The sequence below is a fragment of the Bos grunniens genome, chromosome 7 (assembly GCF_055505025.1).
Source record: "Bos grunniens cultivar Pamir isolate PY7600 chromosome 7, Bosgru_T2T1.0, whole genome shotgun sequence".
Classification (NCBI taxonomy): Eukaryota; Metazoa; Chordata; class Mammalia; order Artiodactyla; family Bovidae; genus Bos; species Bos grunniens.
In genome coordinates, this window is record NC_141171.1 from 40742233 (window position 1) to 40764156 (window position 21924).

The window sequence follows — 21924 nt, forward strand, 5'->3', positions numbered from 1 at the left end:
CATCTGATAATTGCTAATGAGGGAAACATGGAAGATTGTAGTAATTCTTTAGAGAAATAAAGAATTAAAACATTTATTTTATTTATTTTATCTTCATGGACTAAGAGTGACCTGATTAGACTTTGGGTCTGCTAAATGATTAATGTCAGAAATAAGTGACATGCATACGCTGGCTTAAAACTCAACATTAAAAAACTAAGATTAAGGCATCTGGTCCCATCACTTCATGGCAAATATATGAGGAAACAATGGAAACAGTGGCAGATTTTGTTTTCTTGGGCCCCAAAATTACTACAGAAAGCAACTGCAGCCATGAAATTAAATGATGCTTGCTCCTTGGAAGAAAAGCTATGACAAACCTAGATAGCATATTAAAAAGTAGAGACATCACTTTGCCAACAAAGATTCATATAGTCAAAGCTATAGTTTTTACAGTCATCCAGTAGGATGTGAGAGCTGGACCATAAAGAAGGCTGAGTACCAAAGAATTGATGCCTTCTAATTGTGGTGCTGGAGAAGACTCTTGAGAGCCTCTTGCACTGCAAGGAGATAAAACTAATTAATCCTAAAGGCAATCAACCCTGAATATCTGATTGGAAGAACTGATGCTGAAGCTGAAGCTCCAATACTTTGGCCAACTAATGTGAAGAACCAACTCATTGGTAAAGACTCTGATGCTGGCAAAGATTGAGGGCAGGAGGAGAAGAGGGTGACAGAGGATGAGATGATTGGATGGCATCACAGACTGAATGGATATGAGTTTGAACAAACTCCGGGAGACAGTGAAGGACAGTGAAGTCTGGCATGCTGCAGTTCATGGGATCACAGAGTCAGACACAACTTAGCAACTGAAAAACAACAACAAAACCATAATTCAAAAAGATACATGTACTCCAGTCTTCACCGGAGCACTATTTACGATAGCCAGGACATGGAAGTAACCTAAAGGTTCATTGACCAAGGGATGGATAAACTGAGATGTGGTACCTATGTATAATACAATGGAATATCACTCAGCCATAAGAAAATATGAAGCAATGCTGTTTGTAGCACCATGGATGGACCTAGAGGTTGTCATAGTGAGTGAAGTAAATCAGACAGAGAAGGAGAAATAGCGTATGATATCACTTATATCTGGAATCTAAAAAATGATACAAATGAACTTATTTACAAAACAGAGAGTTACAGATGTAGAAAATAATTTTATGGTTACCAGAGGGTAAGGGAGGAAGGAATAAATGGGCAGATCGGGATTGACATATACAGACTATTACATATAAAATAGATATACCTACTGGGTAGTGCAGGAAACTACTCGAAACTATGTAGTGGCCTAGATGGGAAAACAGTCTAAAAATGATTCACTGAGCTGTGCAGCAGAAACTAACACGACATTGTAAATCAACTATAATCCAATAAAAATAAACAAAAATAAAAAAGAAATAAGTGCCATGGAAACCCTAGAGTTAATATCATTCTTTTTTTCCATACAAATCTCAATAATTAATGATTCTGCCACAAGGTAATATGGCTAACAACTACCTGAATATTTTGCAAACCCCATATTTAGTGTGTGAAAAACCTTTATCGATCAAAGGCTGACCCTCTATAGGTGGCAGTGAAATTTTAGAATATATATTGCCAAGCTTTCTTGAGGAAGATTTTGATATTCTGCTGACTTTCATGTTCACTTCAAGAGGGTGTCTACTCAGGGTAGACACCTTGAGACACCAAGTTAGGCATTGAGTCATTTTGAGTAAAGTATCCAAGATGTGACCATTGAAGACCATGGCTTTGCTCTTAATTGGCAACATATAACTACTTCCAAGAACCTCTCAAAGAGTCTCTCTATATTCACAGTACAAACCAATATATTTCCAAATCTTTCTTGGGAAAAATGATATTTTTGAAAGAGTACATGAAGAACACACACATTCTATTATTTCCTTTTCATAAGTTTTTCTCATTTTTCTACAAAGTAGTTACAAAGGCAGAGGAAAGTGAATTTCAAGAAGTTTACTGTAAAACAAAGCAGAGCACCAAGAGCATATAAAATATTTGGAGTCTTGTGTTTCATTATAAAAATTTACCTATATTTTTATATCTATCATGTCAGTTGATTGTAATATAAACATGTTTTAATTTATTTATTAGTTGAGTTATTTAAATATTTTCCCCTAAAATGTTGCATAACATTGATGCTTCTGGAAAATTCACCATGTTTACCTGTGGCTTTATATAACTAATATTGAATAGTCTAGGGGTTCCTAGTATTCTAGTTATCTATGGCTGCCTGCCACTGCCCTCTGCTGTCCCACCCAGAGTGAAATTTAGTGGCTTAGAGTAACAACTGCTGCTGCTGCTAAGTTACTTCAGTCGGGTGCCCAACTCTGTGCAACCCCACAGATGGCAGCCCACCAGGCTCCACCATCCCTGGGATTCTCCAGGCAAGAGTACTGGAGTGGGTTGCCATTGCCTTCTCCAACTATTATTACTAGAGTAACAACTATTTTATTGCTAAGTCACTTTTGTTGTGTCCAATTCTTTGCAGTCCTATGGACTGTAGCCCCCCAGGCTTCTCTGTCTCACCATTTTGTGGGTTAGGAATTTGAGCAGAGCTCAGCTGGGAGGGAGACTCATCTGCTCCATGTTATGTCTACCAAGGTCACTAGAAGGTCTTCAACTAGTGGGGAGGTCTAGGATGGTTCCACTCAGGTGTGGCACAGCTGGCTGGAAGCCTCGTTCATTTTGTATAGTAGAATTTACCTGCAGTTTCCCTAGCAAGGATGTCTTAGGATAGCTGGACTTCTTACCTAGGGATTTTAGGGACCCAGAAGGAATATTATTATCTGGAAGCTGCCAGGTTTTTCTTACAACCCTATCTTTATTTATTTATTTTTTAAAAATCTTTATTTTGTATTGTGTATAGTCAGTTAACAATGTTGTGATAGTTTCAGGCCTGAACAAGAAAGGGACTCAGCCAAACATATACATGTATCCATTCTGCCCCAAACTCGCCTCCCATCCAGGCTGTCACATAACACTGAACAGAGTTCCCTGTGCTATACATTATGTCTTTATTGGTTATCCATTTTAAATATAGCAGTGTGTACGTGTCCATCCCAAATTCCCTAATTATCCTTCCTCCCCTACCTTTCCCCCAGCAACCATAAGTTCATTCAAATGGTCAATCAAGTCACTAAGGTCAGTCCTCATTTAAAAAGAAAATTAGTCTCCACTTCTCATTGCAAGATAGAAAAGACCTTGAGATCATCTTTAATCTAGCATGTCTTTTGAGAAACTTAATACTCTCCATGTGTTCTAGAATTAGGTCAGTTCATTTCATAGCTATATGTGTGGATTGACTTTCTTCCAGGTCACACTGCTTTGTTGAATTGGATCTGTGTCATCAGGAAAAACGAGAGGACTAAGCTCTCATGCATCATTATGTATGTTTGCTACTACCCAGTGGCTGCTATATGGTCGCCCAGGGGGGAAAAGTCCTTCGTCGTCTTGGTACCAGGAATAGTCATGATTTTTTCACTTTTTCACTCCTCTTAAATCAAATGCTTTAGCTTTCTGATTCATATTCCTTTTTTTGTCCTTACTGTAGAAGGACTTCTTCAATTTTGCTTTTTCTTAATTTTTATACATTATTTATATTACTATTATTATACACTATTTCTTATGCTTGCATATGTGGCATATGCATGGCAGGGGGATAAAAATGAATGAATTAAATTTAAAGAAATCTAGAACAGGAAAAAACAAAATACAAATATAAGGTTCTAACATTATCATCTGTTTTACTACTAAGAGAAGTGGCCCACACGGTTCTGGTTTAGTTCTGGCCTCAGTTCTTTCATTTACTGGAAGGACCTTGGCCAAGCTATTGCAACCTCTCTAATAATTAATTTATTTTATGACAATGAAGAATCATAACAGTGATTATACTATAAAGTTATTTGCAGATTAAACAAGATGGTCTGTGTAAATGCACTTAATGTAGTACTTACATTTTGGAAGTCTGCTACAAATACTAGCTATTGCAATAAACTTGAACTTGTTATTTAAAGTTTTTATTGTCATTAGTTAGGATTGTATTTATATCCTGTGTTCTCAATTAGAATGCATTCCCTTTTTTGGAAAAGAGATTATGCCATTTTTTTTTTTGTTTTTGTACTCATAGAACCAATATAGAGTTTTATATACTCACAGTACATATGCTTGTACTAGTTCTCAGTAAATGGTGGAAAAAACTTTCTATAGAAAAAACTTTAACTTGAAAAAAGCACCACCTAAGACAGGAATAAGAAAGTAATCTACTTCAGTTTTGGAATTTTTTCAAAAGCACATATAATTTATGAAGATTTAAATATATGAAGAAGAGCATAAATTTCTTATAAGTAGTATAAGATTGCTTAGTTTCACCTTATTTATGCTTAAAAGTAATGCGAAAAGGAAGAAAGTTTAGAAAGAGATAAATGGGAGAAGCAGAAGAAAAACAGGAACATGAAAAGGGGAAAAGATCAGGAAATTAGAAGCTAAATAATTTGACACTTACTGGACATCAATTCAGTTCAGTTCAGTTTAGTCGCTCAGTCGTGTCCGACTCTTTGTGACCCCATGGACGAAGCATGTCAGGCCTCCCTGTCCATCACCACCTCTTGGAGTTTATTCAAATTAATGTCCGCTGAGTCAGTGATGCCATCCAACCATCTCATCATCTGTCGCCCCCTTCTCCTCCTGCATTCAATCTTTTCCAGCATCAGGGTCTTTTCAAATGAGTCAGTTCTTCGTGTCAGATGGCCAAAATATAGGAATTTTAGATTCAACATCAGCCCTTCCAGTGAATATTCAGGACTGATTTCCTTTAGGATGGACTGGTTGGATCTCCTTGCAGAGATCAATTCAAAGCATCAATTCTTCAGCACTCAGCTTTCTTTATAGTCCAACTCTCACATCTATACATGACTACTGGAAAAACAATAGCCTTGACTAGACAGACCTTGGCAAAGTAATGTCTCTGCTTTTTAATATGCTGTCTTAGTTGGTCATAGCTTTTATTCCAAGGAGCAAGCATCTTTTCATCAATTCTGTTTAAATGGTTCCTAATTATGGCCTCTTAGAATTAAAGATCCCTGGGAAAGGTGGGACTTTAGATACTGTGAGAACACAGGAAGTGAGATACTTTGGGTAGCGAATTTTGGGCTCTCTCAAAAACAAGTACACTGTTTCATTATTGACTCCTTAATGAAAAGTACTCTAAGCACACAATACACCTGCCTAGTTTTCTCTAACTAATGGAAACTACCACATCTCAGGTCTGTACCTTATGCAGAACCTCCAGATCCTTGCCAGAAGCCTTCTCAAAGCACCCTTCACATCCTTGTTCCTTAGGGTATAGATGAAGGGATTGAGGGTGGGGGTGATAATGGAATAGAAGAGGGAGATAAATTTGCCCTGCTCTTGGGAGTAGCTGGAAGGAGGTTGCAGGTACATGTAGATGGCAGGTAGGTAGAAGAGGGAGACCACCACCAGGTGGGAAGAACAGGTCCCAAAGGCTTTGTGCCGACCCTTGGAGGACTGAATTCTGAACACTGCACGGACAATGAAGCCATAGGAGAGAAGGATGAGAGCCAGGGGGACCAGCACAAAGAAGGCCACCAGCACCGCCAGTGTGGTGTCATTCACAGCTGTGTCAGTACATGATAGCTTGATCATGGCTGGCACTTCACAGAAGAAGTTATTTAGCACCTGTCGCCCACAGAAAGGCAACTGCACTGTCAGGACCACTTGGACGAGGGAGTTGCCAAAGCCACTGAGCCAGGCCACAGCCACTAGCTGCTGGCATAAAGGGCGGTGCATGATAATGGTATATCGGAGGGGCTCGCAAATGGCCACGTAGCGGTCCAGGGCCATGGCTGCCAAAATGATGCACTCAGTGCATCCCAACCAGTGGAAAATTGCATACTGTACTGTGCATCCACTGTAGCTGATGGTCTTGCTGGAGCTGCCCATGTTGACCAGCATCTGAGGAACAGTGGTGGTGGTATAGCAGAGGTCCAGGAAGGAGAGGTGGCTAAGGAAGATGTACATGGGGCTGTGGAGCTGGGGATCCAGGCGGGACACCAAGATGATGGAAATGTTCCCCAACATGGCCAGCACATAGGACACTAGGAGGACCACAAAGAGAGGGAGTTCCAGCCATGGCCTGTCAGAAACACCCAGAAGGATGAAGTCCTTAGGGGGATCCCCCCAAATGCTTTGGTTGTCACTTCTCATGCTGAGGCATTTTCCAGCACCTGGGATGAATTGAGAAAGTTGGCATAAAATAAATAAATAAATAAATGAAAAATTGTCTTTCTCATTCCTGTGCTTGCTCTTGCTTTCACAGGTTCCACCTATCTGATTTTCCTTACCTCTTTGAAAGTGAAAATGAAAGTCACTCAGTCATATCCAACTCTTCAGGACCCATGGAGTGTAGTCCATGAAAATTTCCAGGCAAGAATACTTGAGTGGGTAGTCATTCCCTTCTCCAGGGGATCTTCTCAACCCAGGGATCAAACCCAGGTCTCCCGCATTGCAGGCAGATTCTTTACCAGCTGAGCTATCAGGGAAACCTAAGAACACTGGAATAAGTAGCCTATTCCTTCTCCAGCGGATCTTCTTGACCCAGGAATCAAACTGGGGTCACCTGCATTGCAGGAGGATTCTTTACAAGCTGAGCAACTGGGGAAGCCTTATCTCTGTAGGGACACTGAAATATTGGGGAAATCAGAACCATGAATTAGAAGAGTTACATATATGTCTTGCTCTCCTTCATAGTCTTTGACCTTGACTATGCCATTTAATTTTTCTGAAACTTAATTTCTGCATCTGTAATGTGTGGAGAAAGTACCTGCTTCAACTACAGAGTCTTGAGGATGATAAAGGGACATTAGGTTTGTGAAAGCAATTTTCTTCCAGTTTGGTCGAAGTCTGCCATAGCTCCCATCACTGTCAGAAGGTTTGAATTCTCTCTACATAGTCATTAACAAGGCATTGGTCATTTTCTCAGGCATTCTTGTTTTGCCTTTTGGAGGTGGTAGTGGGAGGGAGCTTAAAGGTGGTATAAAATAAGAATAAGGGCTTTGTAAACAGATAAGGGGTTTCTTGATAAGAACACATCCTACTTACCTCCTAAGGCTTATATTGCCTCCCTGACCCTCTGTACCATGCTGGTCTCTCCCCCCATGACAGTTCATACATGTGCAGCACGATTATTCAATTTGTCAGTAAATAGAAAGCACAGTCCAACATCTTCTGAGTGGAGGAGTTAAGTCGCGCCCACCTTTGACTCAGTCATGTCAACAAATGAGACCCCAGAACGTAGAATTCTGAGCAAACGGAGAAAAGTGTTGGTCAGTGGAAGAAACATAGCACCTCAAGTTTTCTACTGAAAGATACAATTGCCTCTAGAGAAAACAGACAGTTTGAATGACATTTGAATTCCCTCTACAACTTCTTTGCCAAGGAGCTGTTTCCTCTCGGAGTTGAAAGACACAACTGATTCCATTGCTGTCAGAAAGCAACTGGGTTGCTATTTGCTGATTCAAGGGGTCTTACTACTGAGCTGCGTCAATTTCCAAACTCCTGCACTCCCCATAGGACTGTACACCCTCAAGTTCTTGGTGGAGATGATATAATCCATGAAACTATTGAAAGGGAATTGAGTCCTGTGTGCAGGTAACCTATGAAGTATTCATTTTAAAATTATTTATACCAAATTCAGTTTGGTTGCTCAGTCATGTCCGACTCTTTGCGATCCCATGAACTGCAGCATGCCAGGCCTCCCTGTCCATCACCAACTCCTGGAATCCACCCAAACCCATGTCCATTGAGTCGGCGATGTCATCCAACCATCTCATCCTCTGTTGCCCCTTCTCCAATTTTATTAAAAATTGGTATTTTTAATGCCAATTATACAACTGGCATTAAAATACAATTATATTGTATTTTAAATTGGAATTGCTTTACGATGTTGTTTTAATTTCTGTTGTACAACGAAGTGGATAAACTATATGTATACATATATCCTCTCCCTCTTGAGCTTCCCTCCCCACTCCCCACCATCCCTCTAGGTCATTACAGAGCACCAAGTTGAGCTCCCTGTGTATACAGCAGCTTCTCTCTAGCTATTTATTTTACACTTGGTACTGTAATATATATATATGTGTGTCAATCCTATTCTTCCAATTTATCCCACCCTCCCTTCCCCCCGACCCCATGTTCATTCTCTACATCTGCATGTTTGGTTTTATACATAAAATCTAAAATTCATAGAGATCTCTTCAGTCTGCTGCTGCTGCTAAATGACTTCAGTTGTGTCCAACTCTCTGCGACCCCATAGATGGCAGCCCACCAGGCTCCATCCCTGGGATTCTCCAGGCAAGAGCACTGGAGTGGGTTGCCATTTCCTTCTCCAATGCATGAAAATGAAAAGTGAAAGTGAAGTTGCTCAGTCATGTCTGACTCTCAGCGACCCCATGAACTGCAGCCCACCAGGCACCTCTGTCCATGGGATTTTCCAGGCAAGAGTACTGGAGTGGGGTGACATTGCTCTTCAGTCTAGATGAGGTAATAAGCATATTTCCTCCCACCCCCACAGTCTTACATTCTAAAGAACTCTAATACATTTGAAAAGAATTCAAACTCTGGGGTTGAAATGGATAAATAAATGCAAATTACCTTTCTTCCTCTGCTTTTTCAAAGCTATATTATAATATTTCCTATATTCTTGTGGAACATCCAGTTGCTGCATCTCTCCCCCCACCCCCCACCCATTCTATCAAAAGTACTTCTAGGATAGTTCTTACTGAATTTCATTATTTTATCTCTAATGGGAAATCAGCACTCAGATTTTGATACATGAGTTGCAGCAGGGCAAAGTAGGGTTTTCTCCCTTTTTAAAATGAAAAGTGATCATGTCGCTTTCCTTTCCTAATTTCTGATTCTAAGGTTTCCTCTCAGAACCTAAAATATACAAGAAAGGGAACCGTTGCAGGGATATTGAAAAAAGATAAAAGTATGGGGGTAGTGAAGTCACTCAGTTGTGTCTGACTCTTTGCAACCCTATGGACTGTAATCCACCAGGCTCCTCCATCCATGTGATATTTCAGGCAAGATTACTGGGTGGGTTGCCATTTCCTTCTCCATGAGAACTTTCTGACCCAGGGATCAAACCTGGGTCTCCCACATTGCAGGCAGACTCTTTACTGTCTGAGCCACCAAGGAATCCTAAAGGTATGGAGGAAGAAAGAAAAATAGATACAGGCTATTGTAATAATAAATACAAATTATTCTTTTTTCAGATTTGGCTTGGCTTTATTTTTTATCTTATTTGAGTAAGCACTCAGTGTGAGTGAGATTCTTTAATAACAGCTTTACATGATTGACTTCCGTGGTGGCTCAGATGGTAAAGCGTCTGCCTACAATGCAGGAGACCCAGGTCCGATCCCTGGGCTGGGAAGATCCCCTGGAGAAGGAAATGGCAACCCACTCCAGAACTCTTGCCTGGAAAAATCCCATGGACGCAGAAGCGTGGTAGGCTACAGCCCATGAAGTTGCAAAGAGTCGGACACGACTGAGCAACTTCACTTTCCTTTCGCTTTCACTTTTATATGATTATCTTCAGTTCAGTTCAGTTCAGTTCAGTCGCTCAGTCGTGTCCGATTCTTTGCGACCTCCATGAATTGCAGCACACCAGGCCTCCTTGTCCATCACCAACTCCTGGAGTCCACTCAAACTCACGTCCATCGAGTCGGTGATGCCATCCAGCCGTCTCATCCTCTGTCGTCCCCTTTTCCTCCTGCCCCCAATCCCTTCCAGAATCAGAGTCTTTTCCAATGAGTCAACTCTTCGCATGAGGTGGCTTTAGGGCTTTAACAATCCAGTAAGGCAGATGTTTTCACTCCTGTTTTACTGCTAAGCAGACTGACTTGGGGAAGATAACTCGTTTACCTTAGATTATTTATGTAGCAGCAAGAGATAATCAATACTGAAAGCTATGATCTTAATCATTATTCTCTCTAGCACTTTGCCTTTTAATTTTTTAAATTAAGGTCTAATGGACATATAACGCTATATTAGTTTCAGGTGTACAATATAATGATTCTCTATTCATATATATTGGAAAATTATTACCATAGTAATTCTATTTGACATTCTGTTTTCATATAGTTACAATTTTTTCTTGTTATGAGAACACTTACAATTTACTCCCTTAGCAACTTTCAAATATACAATACACTACTATTAAGGCAATAATAGAAGGCAATGGCACCCCACTCCAGTACTCTTGCCTGGAAAATCCCATGGACAGAGGGCCTGGTGGGCTGTAGTCCATGGGGTCGCTAAGAGTCGGACACAACTGAGTGACTTCACTTTCAATTTTCACTTTCATCCATTGGAGAAGGAAATGGCAACCCACTCCAGTGTTCTTGCCTGGAGAATCCCAGGGATGGGGGAGTCTTGTGGGCTGCTGTCTATGGGGTCGCACAGAGTCAGACATGACTGAAGTGACTTAGCAGCAGTATTATTAATTATAGTTACCATGATGTATATTACATCTCCATTACCTATTTAATTTATAAGTGAAAGTTCATACCTTTTGTCCCTGTTAGTCCATTTTGTCCATCTTCCCACCTCTGCCAATTGCCAGTCTGTTTTCTGTGTCTATGAGCTTTTTTTTTTCCCCTAGTAGTTCACATATAAGTACAATCAATCATATGGTATTTTTGTTTCTCTAACTTAGTTCACTTAGCATAATGCCCTCAAGGCCCATCAATGTTGTCACAAATAGCAAGATTTTATTTTTTTATCGTCCTGTAGTATTTCATGTGTATATATACCACATTTTCTTTATCCACTCATTCATTGATGAATGATGGGTCATTTAGCTTGGTTCCATATCTTGACTATTGCAAATAATGCTTCAGTGGGTGTGTATATACATCTTTTTGAATTATGCGTATAGCTTGTTTTATTGAGGTTCACTTTATTGGCCTTTTCATTTATTATATTTTTTACAAGTTGAAAGTTTGTGGCAACCCTGCACTGAAAAATTTATTGGCATTATTTTTTCAATAGCATCTGTTCACTTCACATCTCAGTGTCCCATTTTAGTACTTTTCACAATATTGCAAACTTTTTAATGATTATTTTATTTATTATGGTGATTCGTGATCAGTGATCCTGTCCTCTTTTTGTTTTTAGCTGCACCACATGGCTTGTGGGATCTTCGTTTCCTGACCAGGGACTGAACTCAGGGCCTCAGCAGTGCAAAAGCAGAGTCCTAACCACTGGACCTCCAGGGAATTCCCTATGGTCAGTGATCTTTGATATTACTGTTGCAAAACACTTATAACTCCCTGAAGGCTCAGATAATGGTTAGCCTTTTTCTTTTTTCAGCAATACAGCATTTTAAAATTAGGGTATGTACATTTTTTAAAATATACTTCTGTTACACTTTTAATAGACTACAATATAGTAACTTTTATATGCACTGGGAAACCAAAAAAAAAAATGTGTCATTTGTTTTATCGATATTTGCTTTATTGTTGTGGTCTGAAACAGAACCCACGATATCTCTGAGTTATGCCAGGATTGTTTTTGGTTTCTTCAGATGAACACCCAAAAGTGGAATTTCTGAATCATATTTAATTGTCCCACTTTTATTTTTTTCCATACCACTTACCATAGTGGCTGCACCAATTTACATTCCCACCAACAGTGAATGAGGGTGGCTTTTTCTCCATATCCTCACCAACAATTGCTGAGTTTTTGGTGACAGCCATTCTGACAGGTGTGAGGTGATACTTCATTGTGGTTTGGACTTGCATTTCTCTGATGATTAGTGATGTTGAACACCTTTTCTTGCTGGCTGTTTATAATGTTTCCTTTGGATAAAATGTCTACTCAGGCCCTCTGCACATTGGAATTGAATTGATTGTTTTTTATTATTAAGTTGTATGAATTTATATATATATTTTGGATATTAACCCCTTATCAGTTATTATAATTTACAAATATTTTCTCTTATTTAGTAAGTTGCCTTTTCATTTTTCTGGTAATTTCCTATGCCATGCAGAAATTTAGTTTGATGTAATCCCTCTTGTTTAGTTTTGCTTTTGCTGTTTTTTCTTCTAGAACTTTGCTTTTGTAAAAGCAGTTAGTGACTGGGAGAGCAGCAGCATTTGTGCAAATGACTAAGACAGAAAAGAATGCCAGAAAGAGAAAAGTAATGTCAGAGGAGGGAGAGTGGTAAGGGAATTGAGAAGAGATTTTTTGTAATTTCCAGTTCAGTGTATCAGGCATTTCTGGATGACCGTGCGTGCGCACGCGCATACACACACACACACACACACACACACACACACACACACACACCTCAACTGCAAATCTGGGCTGTTTTACTTTACATCATATGCTTGATTTCATTATAGCTCAACCTCTACTTCTTTCATCAAGCATCCTCACTGATCCTCACTGTGGGTCATCCCCAGTAAAATCCCATAGACAGAGAGGTTTGAAGAGCATAGGTAACCATATCCTCGCAAGAAGCCTGAGGTATGATTTTTCAAGGTGTTTTACTTATAGAGATTATAAAACAGACAAACAAACATTTTCTAGCAAACCATGAGAAAGGATAGGAAGTAAATCAGCACTGAATGAGTGTCATCACTTAGTCTGTGTACCAGACACTATATATGGACTGTTTCAGTTCCTACTTCAATAACTCTGGGAAAACAGAAGTTCACAAAGCTTAAGAACATCTTCCTCATTCAGGCTGAAGCTGCAGTATGACTCCATGGGGTAAGATATTTAAGTCCATTGATATTGGTTCATCCAGAGGGTAAGTTACCTCCTCATAAGCCCCCAGATGTCATAACTGCTGAGCCAGGACATCATTGCCTCCAGAGTATGAACAATTCCCTTTTATATTCACAAATCTTAGTTAAATATTCTGAAAAATATTCAAGACCTTGTGTAAAGGAAAATCTTATAAGTGTTATGTTTTTTGTTAATAATTTCCAATATGTTAATTTTTAATTTTGGAAGATTGTAATTTCTCTAAAAGTGAGAATCTTACACATTGTGCCATTCAAAGCACTTAGCATGAGTAATGCAATTAATTTATGAAGTGATTACTGATTATGTTCACAAATCCAAAGGTCTCATTCTTCAAATAACTCCTTATTCCAGATGGTATGTAGAGTGCTGAGCTGCATGGGTTAGTCTTTCTTGTGGTGGTGGGGTTGGGGTGGGGAGGAAGGAAGAAGAAGGAGCTGGAACTCAGTAGTGATGGGTCTCTGGGACCAGAAAGAAGGGACACAAACCCTCACAGCGGGGGCACCAGCTTCTGCAAGCAGACACATGTCACTGAGACAGGATGGCCTCTCCTGCATAAAGCTGGTCCCCCACCCATTTCCATTGCCTTTTGATGCTCTCTTTATATTTCATTTCCCTGCTAAAATGCATCTGTAAAGTTGCTGTCTCTGGGACTGTTTGGCTTTACTTGCTCTGTTTATCTTTTTTCATGACCATGCAGGGTTTAATATTGTTTTTGTGACTATGACTCAACATTGTCAAAAATATTCAGAGGCAGCATAAATGAGATTGGAGTCTCATTTACGCGGAGCAACATCCACTCTTCCAGTGAATATTGAATAGCTCATCTACCTAGAGGCAGGGGCAGCCTGTTCTGTTCCTGGATGCCTTTTCTAGCTTCTATGGTGCACAGTATTGTATAAGCTGCTTAATGCTTGGTCACTCTTCATTGATCTGCCTGTCCTCTGTCCCATATCATCTTGCTCTCCATTGCAGTCCAGTGTTCCTCATACCACAGACTGACCACCTCTACTGCATGGTGCCGGCTTTAGTTTGTCTGGAGTTAAGGGCTAACTTCTTAACTTATACAGAGAGCTTGGTTAAGGAATGGAGGCTTTATTAGCAGCATGTGGTGCTTTTTGTTGGGCAGAGACATTTAGGGATGAAGCCACTGGAAACATATTCTAGAAAGATACAACATGCTTTCTCTCATGAAGTTGCTAGGACTTCACCCTTACCTGAAGCTTGTCCTCTGAGTACATGTGGAGAGGTTATTCTTAGTCTAGAAGAAAAGACTGCCTTCCGTCACAACACGATTGGTGCGGAGACTAAGTGCCTTCTGGGTGAGCTCCATGGATCTGCTATAGTCTTGGTCTCCAGAGTCCCTGCAGACATTTTGATTTGGTGGAGCAAGCTTATGTGCTTATGTAGTGGAGGTTACCTCTGAGGATAAGACTCTAAGATGACAAACCTTCCTATGTCATGCTCCATGCTCACTTCAAAATTATCCCTCAGATGAAATTTGATCTCCTTGTCTACATTTATTTCTAAAAGGGCTCTGTTCTTTCTCCCCAGACATTGAGAGAAAAACCTTGTTCTCCTCTGGCTTGTAAGTTATCCCTGATGTTTTGTTTAATTAGTGTCTGAGGGGTTATCTGATAATTGATGTAGTCTGAGAGTTTGGAGTACTTGCAATTAATGGTAAATCCTAGAAGACCAGAAGACCAGAGGAAATGGACCAATAATGAGGAATGAGAACTCTGTATTTTTAACTTTTTCGGGTAGCTCAAGAATGCTTTAAAACCAGAGTGAAAAATTAATCTGTCTAGCACATAATTCAACCTGAAAGTGGACATTGAACAGCCTTCAGCACCAAACTCAGCTAGTCACCGTCTGTGTATTTTTGAGCAAGTTACCTAATTTCTGTGTGCCTCACTCATGATCAGAAAACTACAGGAAACCCTCATGTCATCATTCAGTCTATTATAAGTGCAAAATGAGTTGATTTTTATAAAGCATAAAGCACTCAGAATAGTGACTGGCACAGAGTAATAGCTTTGGATTTTTTTTTTTTTTTTCAGACTACTACACATGGTTTCAACTGCCTGTTCTATTTGTCACATGGAAAGGATGGATAAAAACATCTTTTGGTAGGCAGCCAGTGTGAAGTGGTACAAGTTTTAATTCATGTAAATAAAAGCTGCTGCTGCTGCTGCTAAGTCGCTTCAGTCGTGTCCGACTCTGTGCGACCCCGTAGACAGCAGCCCACCAGGCTACCCCATCCCTGGGATTCTCCAGGCAAGAGCACTGGAGTGGGTTGCCATTTCCTTCTCCAATGCATGAAAGTGAAAAGTGAAAGTGAAGTCGCTCAGTCGTGCCTGACTCTTAGCGACCCCATGAACTGAAGCCTACCAGGCTCCTCCGTCCATGGGCTTTTCTAGGCAAGAGTACTGGAGTGGCTTGCCATTGCCTTCTCTGAAATAAAAGTTAGTGTGTACCATAAAACACGATGGATAGTGACATTTAGGGAGAGTTATTTTTACTCTGTATGTTTCAACTTAATTATTTTTGCCTATAGTTCTAGATGTCTTGATTTGGCATGATATCAGTTTATGGCAGTGGTTTCTTTTTATCCTCTGGGGTTTTAGGAAGCGTTTTGTCTAGGATTAGAATGAGGATAGAAAGCTTGCCTGCAAAAAAGATGGTGAATTGTGCCTGGGTGATGAGGTGGGTTTTTGTTGTTCAGCCACTAAGTCGTGTTCAACTCTTCGATCCCATGGACTGCAGCATGCCTGGCTCCTCTATCCTCTGCTATCTCCCAGAGTTAGCTCAACTTCCTGTTCATTGAGTCAGTGATGTCATCTGACCATCTCATCCTCTGTTTCCCTCCTCTCCATCTGACCTCAGTCTTCCCCAGCATCAGGGTCTTTTCCAGGGAATCGGCTCTTTGCATCCAGTGGTCAAAGTATTGGAGCTTCAGCTTCAGCATCAGTCCTGCTGATAAATATTCAGACTGATTTCCCTTACAATTGATTGGTTTGATCTCCTTGCAATCCAAGGGACTCTCAAGAGTCCTCTCCCACACCACAATTCAAAAGCATCAATTCTTTGGCGCTCAGCCTATTTTATGGTTGAACTCTCACATCTGTACATGACTACTGGAAAAACTATAACTTTGACTATGTGGACCTTTGTTGGCAAAGTGATGTCTCTGCGTTTTTAATTCACTGTCTAGTTTTGTCATAGCTTTTCTTCCAAGAAGCAAGTGTCTTTTAATTTTATGGCTGCAGTCACTGTCTGCACTGATTTTGGAGTCCAAGAAAAGTAAATCTGTCACTGTTTTTACTTTTTCCCAATCTAGTCCATTCTGAAGGAGATCAGCCCTGGGATTTCTATGGAAGGAATGATGCTAAAGCTGAAACTCCAGTACTTTGGGCACCTCATGCGAAGAGTTGACTCATTGGAAAAGACTCTGATGCTGGGAGGGATTGGGGGCAGGAGGAGAAGGGGACGACAGAGGATGAGATGGCTGGATGGCATCACTGACTCGATGGACGTGAGTCTCAGTGAACTCCGGGAGTTTGTGATGGACAAGGAGGCCTGGCATGCTGCGATTCATGGGGTCGCAGAGTTGGACACGACTGAGCGACTGATCTGATCTGATCTGATTTGCTATGAAGTTATGAGAGTGGATAACATGATCTTAGTTTTTGGAATGTTGAGTTTCAAGCCAGCTTTTTCACTTTCCTCTTTCATAGTCATCAAGAGGCTCTTTAGTTCCTCTTCACTTTCTGCCATTAGAGAGATATCATTTGCATATCTGGGGTTGTTGACATTTCCCCCAGCAACGGAAATCATCCCATCTGAACAATAAGACAGTTCCCAAGAGTTCCTACATTCCCCCTGCAATCTTGATTCCAACTTGTAATTCCACCCAAACTGGCGTTTCACATGATGTACTCTTCGTATAAGTTAAATAAGCAGGGTGATAATATATAGCCTTGTCGTACTCCTTTCCCAAGTTTGAACCAGTCCATTGTTCCATGCCTGGTTTTAACTGTTGCTTCTTGACCTGCATATAGGTTTCTCAGGAGACAAGTAAGGTGGTCTGGTACTCTCATCTCCTTAACAATTTCCCACAATTTGCTGTGATTCACACAGTCAAAGGCTTCAGTGTAGTTAATGAAGCCAAAGTAGATATTTTTCTGGAACTTCCTTGCTTTTCTCCATGATCCAGTGAATGTTGGCTATATGAGCTGCCTCTTCAAAACCCAGATTTTATATCTGGAAGTTCTTGGCTCAAGTACTATGGAAGCCTAGCTTGAGGGATTTTGAGTATAACCTTGCTAGCATGTGAAGTGAGCATGACTATACAGTGAGAAGGAAATGGCAACCCACTCCAGTGTTCTTGCCTGGAGAATCCCAGGGACAGGGGAGCCTCATGGGCTTCCTGTCTATGGGGTCACACAGAGTTGGACACGACTGAAGCGACTTAGCAGCAGCATACAGTAGATTGAACGTTCTTTGACACTGATAAGGAGGGGCAATTCCCTGATTCCAATTTATTTCACATGTGCTCTCTTTCATGGTGAGCCAGATGTGGGATGTAGGAATTCTTGGGAATCGTCTTCATGTTTAGATGGGATGATTTCCAAAGGTATAGAGGCTTAAATATATGTGAAGGTGGAAAAAAATAGATGAAATTTAGAGTTTGGTGATAAGGAAATGCTGGTATACATAGAAACTTTCAGGACTGAGACAGAGTCTCTTTATACTAATGATCAACTTCCACACTTCAAATATCTGTTGTGCCACTCTTATTTTTGGCAGTCCTTTTTACTCCAGACTGTAAGGAACCTTGTGAAGGAGTTATATTTTTCACTTTCTTTGATAGAAGACTGTAATGAGATGAATGAGATGCTGGGAAATCTCATAGAAATATTTGTCAGTCCTCTTTTCTCCATTTTTTTGGTGTCCAGTTTAGACTTGATGGCTGGAATTCTAGCAGCCATATTTCTCCTTGAGACAAACTTGAAGATGAAAGCTGCACACTATGAATGATGGAGCATTCACATAAGCCAGGGTCCCTGATGATCATGGAAGTGCCATGAGCTGTTGACCTCTAGCATCTGTGATATGAGAGAGAGTCTTCCACTTTGTTTTTAGCACCAATTTGGTTTTATGCTTTAGAAAGCTGAACCTAATTATGACAGATGTTTCAAGATTTTCTGAAATTTCTTTCTTAAAATTATTATATTATAGGCTATAAAAAAGGTATTGATATCAGTATTTCCAACAATCTCCCAAACTTTGGGAGAATATAACCTGAAGCAGTCTGTCTTGATATGGATTAAATAGATTAATAATTGAATTAATAGTGAACAAATGAATGATCAGTTTAATGATCAAATGTGATAAAAATACTTAATGTGGCTATGGTTAGTGGAGAAGAGAGATGCCTCTTCTCCTTGGAATGAACTGGAAGGTTCTCTTGTGGAGGGGGAGGGTATAATACAGATTGCCTATATTTCTGGAATTTCATGTTATTTCAGGTATGGTTAAAATTAAAGGAGAAAAATATTTGTACCTGATAACCACAAGAAACATCTCCAGACCAATATTTATTGAACATGAAATCAGTAAAAATTGGTGGTGAAAAATAGACTTTTGTAATGAAATGAACTGAATTCTCATCCCAGTACCCATGTATTCACTATTGGACTTTGAATGAGTTGCAAAAGTTTTCTGAGGCCCAGTCTATTTATCTGTAAAATAGAAATAGTACTATCTGAGCCCTGGGTTGTTATGAGGAAAACTGAAATAATAGATGCAAATTTCTTAGTATTCATGGTATATAATTTAATAAATAGTAGTTTATACTTGGGCTTCCCTGGTAGATCAGCTGGTAAAGAATCCGCCTGCCATGCAGGAGACCCCAGTTCAATTCCTGGGTCAGGAAGATCCCCTGGAGAAGGGATAGGCTACCCATTCCAGTATTCTTGGGTTTCCCTGGTGGCTTAGACTGTAAAGAATCTGCCTGCAATTCAGGAGACCTGGGTTTTCGACCTTCAGGGATGTTCATTGGCAAGCACTGACTGAGATGACACATAATCACACTTCTGAGTTATATCTGTCTTAAACCCATAAAGATGTTGGAATTGATCTGTCTCTGAGCAGAACATGCAATCTATGTGACGCAGTCATGGGTAATTATTGTACTTCAGTACCTTTGACCTACCCTAATGAATGGCAACTGCTGGGAGCCAGCGTGAGGAACTCCACCCATGGCAAAGGTCATAATGAAGGAGGCTTGGCATACGCAAAGGCGGGATGGAGCCTCAGGAGTCCCCCTGGAAATTCTCGAGCATCTACCCCCAAAACCAGAGTCTGCCTACTTTACTGCTTTGTGCTCTCACCTACACCTCTGACTTTATGGGGGACTGTCCCCCACTACCTCTCTCTGAAAAAAGGGTTAACTTACAGCTACAGTTAATAAAGTTCCTGGATGTGATAGTGTTTCAACCTACAAACTCCTTTGGAAGTCCTCTAGCCCGCCTGAATAGGTTTTTCCGGCCACATGTGATTGTTCAAAGCCTCCCAACTGTGAGAGGCATGAGATGTTCTAAACTGTCTAAATACAGATTCCTTTGAGCAGTTAAAAGATTGATTAGAAATTGTATTGGTGAAGGGTTTTTCACTTGTTGGGCCAATGTTTGCTGCTAAGTCTCCATATCCCTTACCTACTGTGTCCCTGGCAGTGTATTGATTGATATGATTGGTGTATAGAAATGTAAGTAGTAGCTTTAATGTTTGTAACCTTGGACCCTTGAAGTTAATTCTTTTTCTTGTTATAGCCCACCACACTTTTGCCCTGTAGGAATGCAACTTAATCTAATGCTTTTGGAGGGTGGTGCCTGACTAAGCACCTTTAGAGAAAAATAAGTTTTCTGAAGAAAGGGTCTTAAAACGTTAACAGGCCTCTGGGCCAGAAGATGATGCAAATCACCTAAACTTTTGCATATGATAAGTTTGCAGGAAGAAAGCCTGGCTTACTGCATGACTCTACCCCTTCCCCCATTATCTTCTATGCATAACTTAAGGTATAAAAACTACTTTGGAAAATAAAGTGCGGGCCTTGTTCACCGAAGCTTGGTCTCCCCATGTCATTCCTTCTCTCACCTTCTGGCTGAATTATTCAGCCTTTTTTCTCCACTGAATTTCCTCATTGAACTATCCTTATTTAACCACTCTGTATATCCTTAATTAACGTTTAATTAAGCAATTGTTTCCTGATCCTCGCCCACGCTGTCCCCACTTCGAATTCCCTGGATCCACCGGGGCTGGACCCCCGTAGGCAACATCCATAGTATCCATGTCAAATGGTTCACTGATTAGTATGCTAAGACCTTTACTAGTTATATGGAATAAGACCCATGCTCAGAAATAAATAGAAGATGATAAGATCATTATTTATTAACATCCATGATTTGGTCTCTTTGGCATCTATTCCAACCAATTAAAATGAAAAAAAAAAAGAAAAGCAAGATTTCCTTTCAGATCATCAAATTTTATTTGTGTCACAATAAAAATTATGTTAAGCATACTAAAGTCATCATATGTTGTACATAAATTAATAACCCATTTCAGACAACTTTATCTCAGTCATGTAGGTATGAATCACGACTCAGCTGGTAAAGAATCTGCCTGCAATGCAGGACACCTGGGTTTGATCCCTGGGTTGGGAAGATCCACTGGAGAAGGAAATGGCAACCCATTCCAGTATTCTTGCTTAGAGAATCCCATGGACAGAGGAGCCTGGCAGGCTATAGTCCGTGGGGTCGAAAGAGTCAGACACGACTTAGAGACTAAACCACCACCACCACCATTAATGAAAGAAAAATGAAGGACTGCTTCTGTGGGAAAAATGTTTCAAAATTAAATTTGGTTTATAAGGACTGTATTTTCAGATTAACCAAATAAGAAAAACCAAATGGGAAAAAATAAAGACTTATAATATTTGGGAAAAATAAACAAATAAAATTAAGAAAATTAAAAAAAAAAACTAAGATTTTTTTAGGAGAAAAAAGAGAATAGAAAGACTGATAAAGAAGGAACAACAATGATTAAATAGCACCGTTTATGAGAGACAGTGTTACAGACAACATGACAGGTTTTAATTTATATTTTTGAAACACTATACTATTAAAATCATTTCCAGGACATTTGAGAGTATGACCCTGAATTAAAACTTTATGTTTGCTAATGCCTTATGACTACTAGAGGTTTTTCTGGAATAGTTAATTTATAAGTGCTTCCAGATAGTTGCTGTAATTATTCAACTGATACATCAGAGTGCACCGCTAACAGGCTATGCAGAGATAGTTACATGCTTCATGGGAGACCAGGAGAAGAAAAATACAGGTAATTATTTTCAGACCAGCTTTAGGATGCATTACCACTGGACCATACCGTCTGCCATGTTTCTTGCTTAGACTCAAATTAAATAGGATAATTAAATTAAAATAAGGAAAATTGTCCAGATGGGTGAGAAAAATAAGAAGCCTTATTTTTATGATATACTTGCTGTGGCTTTGACAAGATACGAGAGGCAGGAAATGAATGAGAGATGCTGTCAGTGGCAAAAGTAGGAGCAGGAAGAGCTCTGAGCAAAATCAGGGGCTATCCAGATCTCCAGACTTGTCTTCCATTCTCTCTGCTTATCACTCTTTTTCTTTCCAGAACATTTTGTCTTTCATTGCCCTGACAACATGAATGTGCTGATGTGTTCTTCAATATAGGTCTCTGCATCCACAGAATTCTCAGCATATACATATTAAAATACATGCTCATTTATATTATATTTATATTGATACTATATAATATAAATCACATAATTATGTACATTGTGTAAAACATACCTATATAATTGTCTACCTTTCTATGTTTTAACTTTTTATTTTATATTGGAGTAGAGTTGATTAACAATGTTGTGCTGGTTTCAGGTGTATGACGAAGTGTACACACTTCTATATTTAAAATAGATAACCAACAAGG

General features: G+C 39.8%; 1 protein-coding gene across 1 annotated transcript; it reads right to left on the bottom strand.

Moving 5' to 3' along the window:
* Positions 1 to 4752: 4752 nt before the first annotated feature.
* LOC147369173 (olfactory receptor 2B11) lies at positions 4753 to 6285 on the bottom strand. The gene is made up of 2 exons (XM_086413800.1): positions 5358 to 6285; positions 4753 to 4781 (listed from the first exon to the last, which is right to left on the bottom strand). The coding sequence occupies exons 1-2, from the start codon at positions 6283 to 6285 to the stop codon at positions 4753 to 4755; spliced, it is 957 nt and encodes a 318-aa protein (XP_086269926.1).
* Between the last annotated feature and the right edge of the window lie 15639 nt (positions 6286 to 21924).

What these genes read in the sequence shown, in the direction of transcription:
- LOC147369173 (XM_086413800.1), bottom strand. Translation starts at nt 6,285, where the DNA reads ATGAGAAGTGACAACCAAAGCATTTGGGGGGATCCCCCTAAGGACTTC. An exon ending in TGCTTTGAGAAGGCTTCTGG is followed by an intron (nt 4,782 to 5,357) that starts CAAGGATCTGGA and finishes ACTGACTCATTT; the next exon opens with GAAAAGACCCTGATGCTGGA.